A 9,518-nucleotide genomic window follows, 5' to 3' on the forward strand; every position below is an offset into this window, starting at 1 on the left:
TCTATCCGACGAATCAGTCTCAGTGTCACTCAATCGAAGATTTTATCGGGATTTATTTTTGGTGTTCAAAAATAGCTAAAAAGCCATGAATTACAAACAGTTGATTGGTAGAATCAAAAGATGCATTCGTGAAATTGACATGAACGCCGTACAACGCTCCTGTTCTGCGATCAAACTTCAGCTTCAGTAAAGCTTCGCCAAACAGCCGATTACGGACCGTTTGCAAATGTTCATGATTTTTATTGTATCACTACTATAGTGGTAATCTTAAAAATAAAAAATTGTAAGGGGTTGTATCTAGGACACGACCGCATATTTTTGACGTAGAACTACGCAATTATATTATGCAATCCACTTGTTTAACACTTCAAATGTTATTTTAGAATGCATCGAAATTTTTGTAATATATTATATTCTTGCCAAGCAAACCATTTGTCATGACAATTGTCATGCGAAAATGCGAAAACAGAATAGAAACTGAGAGAGGTTGGCGTCGACATCATGCCTCATACCGTATGTTTCTATTCTGTTTTCGCATTTACGCATGACAATTGTCATGACAAATGGTTTGCTTGATTCTTGCATATTTTGACAAAACGGTTTCCCCCAGGCACATTTATTTTGAAGTCCGAGTTAGGGAATTACAGCTCGGTGGGAACAAAAATACCCCCAACTTGTATGTAATATTTGCAAAGCGGATTTCCTCAGGTAAATCGATTTAGAAGTCTGTGTTGGGGAAACCATAAATCGGGCCAATCAAAACTTGGCAGTTAGGGCGTTTAGATTACGCTTGACATTTTACAGTTTTTCAATTATTCTCCTCACGAAAAATAAAATTTTATTAATTGTGATAGAGGCGTAAACATATTTCCTATCAATTGATGCAAACATCTTTCCGATCTGTTAAGAAATGTTCAAGTTATAAGCATACGAAATACGGGTAGGGTTAGCACCCAAATCGGCAGAACAAATGTATGGGAAAAAAGGATGTTCTTCCAGTTTTCATGAATTTAAACCGTTTAGAGATTAGCGGATTGTAATGTTATCAGACAAATCTTAGAGAATTTCCGATTCGATTGGTATGCAAATCAGGGGAATTCGTTCACAGTGAAAATAGTTATTAATCTTAACTTTATTTCATTAAAACGTGACCTGTTTCGAGATTTAGAACCCATTTTGAAAGACGTAGTTCTATGTCAAAAAAAAAAATGAAAAACTTTTCAAATAAAATTTTCAAAAACCGGTACTCCAATCTTCCCGCCGTGTCCATCGTGATCGGATGACAGTTGCTGGACTTACCTGCCGCCAGTGTGGCCACCGTCGAAGTAACGGGATGCATCCCCTGGTGCGCCAGGTGGACTATCTCGTGTTTGGCTTCCTCGATAATCACGTATAGCCACTCGCAGACGTTGGTGGCCAGCATGTGCATCAGGCCGAATCGAGACACGAACTTGTGCTGGTCCATGTGGAACTGGCCGCCGTTGAGGAAGATGAACTGCATCTGCAGGATGCACAGTGCCATCCGGGCGGCCGGTATTAATGCAATTAGAAAATTTTGACATCTTGCGTCGCCTGCGTTCCGTTGCGTCCCGAGGTTGTCCGGTGGTAAATATGCAAGAATTTATACAATGTGGTTAGTACGGGTATACGCACATATATACTGCTCTTAGAGAGATAGAGAGTAGGAGAAAGAGAGACAGTCGCTTCCCTGCCCTTGGGGGAAGAATCGAATTGAATCAGTTTGAAATTGCATTTTGACAGTTGCAAAGTGTCTGATAAGTGACTTACGTTTTAGTTCGAAGTATTGACCGAAATCTAGACCCGAGTAGACCATACTGCCGATGCCAAAAGCAATGGCCCCAACGCGTAAATAGAACGACCCTAGGCGGGTTCGCTCCGGCGTGAGTGCGTCCGGAATGGCATTCGTGTCTTCTGGAAAAATCAATATAGTGCGATAGTTAAATTGAGGCAATTTGAATTAAACGTTGGATACGGAAAAAATAAGCTGTTAGTGTTTAGTTAATGTGGAATTATGGGTTCTATCATTATTTTAAATCAGGTTTTAGTAGTTGCAATAGAGTAAAAGTAGTTCAACTTACGGTACTGCTTCAAGAGTTGATTAATTTTAACGTTGTGTCGGAATCGAATCGCGTACAGGAAAAACACAAACATAAAACTGGTTGTATAGAGGTACAGATAAAAACCCTGATAGAAGTTCCTCGGTGCAGACTCCGAAACCACCTCGGTGATAGGGAGCGCGATACCGATCACTATCAGTAACTTGGCATATAGTGCGGATATGACAGTGCTGAACTGATCCCTGGCGGGAGAATATAGAAGAAAAATACATTAACACTAAACCTACCATGAGGGGTCAAAAGACCCATTTTAAATTTTTTATCAAAATTGTCTTGCAAATTACATTGTCACAACCTCATTTGCCTACACTACTTTTCTTAAAACATACATCTAATATATTTTTCAGTGTTTATTCCTCTCTTGTTATTTTTTCACTGATAAAAATATGTAATCTGCCCTAACTACCACCCGTTGCGGTAGTTAGGGCAGGGCATTTGACCCATGCCGACATTCATATGATATCAGAAAGATTTGTATGTGTGTTTGTGATACAAAACCATTGCATCACACATTTTTGCTATTGTTTTACATATTTTTTTGTATTTGTGAATGAATAGTGAATGATTAGAATTAATTGTATTGCTGACTATCCAAGCGAGCTCACAGTAACCATTCCTAAGCCATTCCATGCCAAACCGATATAGTGGTTCTCAGATTTTCGTGAAAAATGGTAGATTTGTTCTTTATTGCAAACAATAAGACCTGTATATTTTTATTTTTTCGTTAGGGTGACCATTTCCGTTTTAGGGTGGTCCGAAAAATAATTTTTTTCACTTTTTTCCTAAAATGATTTTTTTTCAAAAAATCATAACTTTTGAACTACTCAACCGATTCTTATGATCGACATATCATATTGCTTCTTTTTAGTAAAAATGCCTCATTTGCGGAAAATTTAAATTTTGCTTCTGTTATTAATAATTCTATTTGTTTTTTATGGTTTTCATGGTCTCGGGACAAGGGGCTCTATATTTTTTTATATTTTTTCTTGAAAGCTGAGGATTTTTTACATAAAATATCTATGAATCAGAGATGTGTTTTTTTACGTTTTTAAGTTATTATTTTTCAAATTTAACGGATTATTCGAAAAATAATTTTTCACCTATATTCCAAAAATGACTTTTTTCAAAAACTCAAACTTTTTAACTACTGTACCGATTCAGATGATTGACATACCAAATTAAAGCATTTTAGCTAGTTTTCTTTGAAAAAATACCAAACTAGCGAATAAATTGGATTCTAGTTACATAGATCCAGTATAGTCGCATAAAAATATTGAACGAAGACAACATGTTAACTTTGAAAAATCATAACTTAAAAATGAAAAAGAACACATCTCTGATTTTTGAATATGTTATGTAAAAAATCCTCAGTTTTCAAGAAAAAGTATAAAAAGATATAGCGTCCTTGATCGCGAAAGCATGTAAACTATATAAAACAGATACAATCAATAATCACGAAAACAAGATTCTTTTTTTTTCGCAAATGGAATATTTTTAAAATAAATCTAGCTCATTGGTTGTCTTAATTTGATATATCGATCATCTAAATGGGTTTAGTAATTCAAAAGTGATGAATTTTCGAAAATAGGAAAAGAAGGAAAAAATGATATTCCGAACTATCGGTTAACTTTGAAAAGCCATAACTCAAAAAAGAAAAAAAAACACATCTCTGATTTTGAGATATTTTGTGTAAAAAATACTCAGCTTTCTAGAAGAAATATAAAACAATATAGCGCCCTTGGTCCCGAGACCATGAAACCCATAAAAAAACAATTACAATCAATAATAACGGAAACAAAATTCAAATTTTCTGCGATTGAAGTATTTTTACTAAAAAGAAGAGGGGATTGGCTTTAATTTGATATATCGATAATTAGAATTGGTCAAGTACGGTAGGGCGGGGCTAGTTGGTCATTTTTGAATAAATTTGGTTATAACTTTGTAGTTCGAAGTTTTGCGTTAGAATGTTATGTACCATAATGAAGCATACATTTTACCCTTTCAATGAAAAATAACCAGAGAATCAATTATTTGACATTTTTGTTTTATTTAACGTCTTTATATTTCAGAATAAATTGACCAACTAACCCCACACACGGGGTAAATTGGGCAATAATAGGTTTCCTTCATTATAAATAATTTAATTAAATCAAAACAAACACAGTTGACTAATATCATGTAGCATGTAATAAAACAAATTAATGAAAATTTCAAATTATCATCGTTGAAAATTAGTCAGACAATCTTTTCTAGCGATTTCGTCTCTCTTCCACTTTGTGGCGAACCAGAGATGTCAGGTTTGAAGACATGTCTTCATTTTGAAGATATTTGATTTTGAAATGTGTGAAGAAATTTCAGTATGATAGCGTGCGTGGATTTTTAAGAGATATTATTTCCATGAAATTCTAAATTTTGGCCGAAAATGTCGTCAAAAAAGTAGTGCTTCAGTCTCAGCGAACGAAGCGATCCGAATACATATTCTCTCTAGAAGACATTAAATCATTTGCGCTCGAAAATTCGAATGATTTTGACATTGAATTTATTATTATTTTGGCCCTACTATACAATAGATTAAACTGGATCTTTCAAACGACCACTTCACAACACGGTTACATGGATATGAAAAATTTCAAAGCTAAAATAAACAAATAGTTATCACAGTTCCGTTTTTGTGTGAATAACTTTCCTCCGATATTATGGCGTAGACATTTTCTCGTACCATGTAAAGACTTTTGAAAAAAATCACCTGGCATCCCTGCGACGCACAACCGCTTGCATTCTTGCTCGCATTTGTTTGATGACATTTGTACCGTTCGCCCCAAAGTATATAGAAATAGCCTCCAGGTATGCTACATTACTCAATGCATTATTGTGAGTTCTGATATTCAATGATAGCGTTTATTATATTTAATGAAAATTTTACAGCAAAAAATAGAAATATGACAATTATATTGCAAGTGGTTTGTGTGGTGGTTGTCTCGTTTCAAATACACTGAGTTTAGCTGTAAAATATATGCTTACTATATTTGTTTATAGCTTGCGTAATGAAACACGGCATATCTGAAAATTTTATATGCGTTGCTCTCAAACGAGCAATTTGTGTGACCAACTAGCCCCTGTATATATGAAAAAGAATATTCATGGAAATTCAACAAAAATAATTTGAAAAGCGATTTCCATTAACATTTAAAGCTAATACGTACAATAAAGCTTTGTTCTAAGTTTGAGCCGATTTTTTTCATGGTTATTAACCAGTTTTAGAACACATTTTATAATGCGCAAACCGTGAATGATTTTTGGTGAAATCGGAACCATGTCCGTATTGTCCGTTAACTACTTAATAAACAGTTTTTCCGATTTGCTTATTTTTTTGTATCAGTAATTCGTTATTTTTCATCCATAGATCGCTAATTTTTTGGACGCTCAGATTCCAAGATATCGTCACTGACCAACTTACCCATATGACCAACAAACCCCGCCCTACCATAGTTCAAAAGTTTTGAATTTTTGAAAAAAGTCATTTTAGGAAAAAAAGTGATTTTTCGGATCACCCTAGAACGGAAATGGTCACCCCAACGAAAAAATAAAAAAAAACAGGAAGTGGGTTATATCTATGGTATAACCGCAAGGGTGACGTAGGACTATCGTTGATTTAGAGATCATTTGTATGAAGTTGAATCTGAATTCATTCTGAATGAATGAATATTTGGAGAACTTCGAAAACGAGAGCGTTACGTTGGAGGCACAAGGTTTTATGCATCCAATATTGGATACGGAAATATCCTACTGATGGGGAAGAATAATCTTCAGAAGCTATCCTGTTGATTGCGATTGATTGAAAAATCACAAAACCTAATGTATTTGGTCACAGTGTTACATGGATAGAAAACATTAAAATAAACTCTTTCATATGAATGTAATTTTAAATTCCCAGAGGAACTGGCAGATTATTTTCAGTAACGATTAGATATTTCCACATTTTCCTCGATACTGGAAGCCCACCAGTGGTTAATGCTAACTCGATACCCATCTGTTAATAGCACTTGATTGAAACATATTTGGTCACAGTGTTACATGGATAGAAAACATTCAAATAAACTCTTTCACATGAATGTATTTTTAAATTCCTAGAGGAACTGGCAGATTATTTTCCGGATCTTTCTCGATCCAAACGGAAATAATTCCGTGCGTGTATGTGTGTGTGTGTAGCGGCTGCTTCGAGATCTTCCCGGGGAACCGTTTGTAGCATCACTCTCCTCCTGATGGATTCCCTTCTGGCCTAAGGTGCACAAACAGGCTCTTGGTGACACCGTTCATCCGCGCTTTCATGATAAATGAAGAGCTTCACCACAACAGCGACAACATGCTCCAATCGCTGTTCAATTAGAACTGAGTGGATTTCCGAGCGGCGCTCGCTTATATACCGATTGGTGATTTCAATAGCCTATTTTGAAAGCAAATTTAAGACTATTGAAACAAGTTTTTGGATCAGAAAGTAACAAGTATAGAACGCGTGGACATTTTATCTTTCGAATGAAGTGTTTATCATACCATTTCGTTCAGTTGTTTAGGAGCTATTAACACTCAAAATCTCGGTCTCCGGCGTAACGCTTTCGTTTTCGAAACTTTGATTTTACACCCCGGTATAGAAATGAAAGACGTAGTCCTACGTCAAAACCGTTCATATTGTTTGCGATGCAGAACAAATCTACCACTTTTCCGAAAAAAATCTATATCGGTCTGGCATGGTATGGTTGAGTTACAATCGTGACAAAAATTGTAATTTCATTATTTTGGTAATAACTGTTATCCCAAAATGTCGAAATACAGCAGTTCAGTGTACAGGAGAAAAATGATATACCACGTTTCTCAACAAAATTATATAAATCGAGTCATTGTTCACTAACTTTTCACAAGGGGTCTCTTGACCAGCTGCGGTAGGAATAGGTATACATGAAACATCGATAGGTTTAGTGTTGAAGATTGAAGACATTGGAGATATTATTTTTATCAGGATCACTTACTCTGCTACGGCTCGATTTTTGTTGCGGTTAACGGTTATGATCGGCAAATCAGCTTTAGGTTCCGCTTTCCGGTTCAACGATATCCGACTGCCGTGATGTTGAAGAAACTCGAACAAATGTCTTCTTGACGATCTTGGGAACCCGTTGAGTAACGACGATCGGCGAGAGCCGATGTCAAAGGCCTCATCACTGGTCGCGGTATGGCGTCGACTTTCGGATTTGTACAAAAAACTGGAGTTTGGTGTCAACAGTCTAGGGGACGCAGGTGTACCAGCTTCGTTCGGTGGTTTGGTTATAAGGAGCTGAAACTCTGGAGTTGCCATTTGCTTTCTGTAAAGAAAACGATCGTTAGTGGTTATGTAATCAACAGATGAAGTTGTGGTACAGCTTTTGAATGCAATGCATAAGGTCAGTATCGCTTTCCATCGAAGACAACGAACAAAAGCTGCCGAAATTGAGTTCTTGAGGGTTTGTTTTCATTGACGGCGGTACGATAACGATCATACACGTGGGCCGAACGAAATTCCAACAATGTTTAACAGAAGCTTGCCCGTGACTGGTTTGTTTCGAGTTCATATAGTCACAACTGCTAAAGTGCGAACCAGCGATGAGGTGTAATATTGGGTGTTAATAACATGCTAAAACAACCTTTTTCAGCATCAACAAGATTGATTCGGTTTCAATCTGGTCACGATAGCTTGGAGTGAAGCTAAATTACTCTCTGCAGGAGACTAAGCAGCAGATTTAAAGTTTTTTTTGGTATTGATAAGATTGTGAGAAAAATAAAACTTATTAATACTTATTGGAGATCATACACATACTTTTTTTTAATGAAAGAAAAAAGTTCTTGAGTTGACATGGTTAAACAAAGTATACCACAGCTCGACATATATATTGACAGATTAAGGTCGATCGTTGCTAAAACCGTCATCGTCTGCGGTACATTACTTCAACACAAAAAGTCTGTAAAACTACATCGTAAGCTACACGCAATAATTAAAATCGCACCTTTCCTGGGGTGATTCCTCCACAACCGTATTCAAGCGCTCCGTCATTCTATGCGAGTTCCCATCCGGCTCCTCAGGATCACCAGCGATCAAAACAAAATCACCATCCATCGATTTTTGTACTTCCTTCTAAACCTTCAAATTATCCCGCTTAAAACCTCACTCACGATCCGATCTGCGTTGTAAACTCCTTCACACTGAACCACTTCCGAAACAATCCACAACTTGCTCTCTTCTGCGTCGTTTGCCGCTGCACTTCTGCCGGCTTTGGGCTTCGCAAAAATGATGCCCAAACATTGTAATCAATTGACACCTACGGGGCTGCTGGTGTTTATCTACCGCCACCTATCTGCATATCAACCCGCATACCTGCGAGGCGAAAAAGTGCGGTGGCAAAGAGGGAAAGGACTCATAAAAACGTGTCAGATTATCATAATGACAGAGATAAACACTGACGATTGATTCGGATGGTGATGTGGTGCTGAAATAGATTGCGAGATAAGGCGTAGTGCACCGACATAAATCAGTTTCTGCAGGCTAGCTTTCCGAATATCCTTTAAAGTTTTATAGCATCCGTTATCTATGTTGTGCGATGATGTGTGACTCAATTGGTTGGTTTTGTTGAGAACTGAAGAATTTTTCTGTTATGAACACATAATGAGATGTCCACCAGAGAAAAAATTTGATTTTTTTCTTATCTCTCTCACTATTAGAGGGTGTTTTATTTCGATTGTTTTATTGAATCACGTCATTTACACGTGTTCATCACATTAGAGTTGAGGATGATGAGATGCTCAAACAGAGAATTATATTTTTAGCATGCTAGTCATCAACAGTACCGCATTTGTTTCACGACCGCTTTATCTAGAATTCACGGCGACCAAATATTTTCTTCCCTTTGTTCATTTGACTAGACACGCTCAACTTTTAACTCCCGTGGCCAATTAGCGTCGCAATAGATGTTTTGAGTTCGATTTACGATTTAGTTACCGCTGTTTATCAGATGGCTCCAGCAATATGTGCTGGTCAACTTAGGCATATCCAAAAAGTCGTGAACCAAGCTTAATTATATAGTAAATAAACCGCTTAGACACATTAGCGATTTTGTTCTGGTATCATATACATTTGGTTGTGTGAAATTGTTTGATTTTGTGCCAAATAGTCGTTACTTGTGGGAAGTGTTGATTTTCTCCTTTCATTCGAAGAAAATAGCGACGGAAGCCCATCGAGAACTCCAAAAAGTTCATGGGGTGTTGCTCTAAGTAAAACAACCTGGCTTAATGGGTTCCGTTGCTTCGAAGACAGTGACAACAGTGACAAGTGACAACAATCGTTTGCGTGAAACGAGT

The 9,518-nt window shown here is 36.8% G+C and overlaps 1 protein-coding gene across 2 annotated transcripts in view; it reads right to left on the reverse strand.

Moving 5' to 3' along the window:
• The window catches only part of LOC129776643 (proton channel OtopLc-like), a 28,295-nt gene extending 19,882 nt beyond the window's left edge, over nucleotides 1-8,413 (reverse strand). The window contains exons 1-5 of one of the 2 annotated variants that reach the window (XM_055782402.1): nucleotides 8,171-8,413; nucleotides 7,163-7,492; nucleotides 2,100-2,320; nucleotides 1,789-1,932; nucleotides 1,300-1,572 (exon numbers count right to left, since the gene is read on the reverse strand). In XM_055782402.1, coding sequence (XP_055638377.1) covers nucleotides 1,300-1,572; nucleotides 1,789-1,932; nucleotides 2,100-2,320; nucleotides 7,163-7,492; nucleotides 8,171-8,280 — 1,078 coding nt within the window. In that variant the 5' untranslated portion in view covers nucleotides 8,281-8,413. Of the gene's footprint in view, nucleotides 1-1,299; nucleotides 1,573-1,788; nucleotides 1,933-2,099; nucleotides 2,321-7,162; nucleotides 7,493-7,547; nucleotides 7,656-8,170 lie in introns of those variants that run through there. The other variant, XM_055782412.1, reaches the window with a different exon arrangement.
• Nucleotides 8,414-9,518: the final 1,105 nt, after the last annotated feature.

The sequence above is a fragment of the Toxorhynchites rutilus genome, chromosome 1, assembly GCF_029784135.1.
Source record: "Toxorhynchites rutilus septentrionalis strain SRP chromosome 1, ASM2978413v1, whole genome shotgun sequence".
NCBI classification, from domain to species: Eukaryota; Metazoa; Arthropoda; class Insecta; order Diptera; family Culicidae; genus Toxorhynchites; species Toxorhynchites rutilus.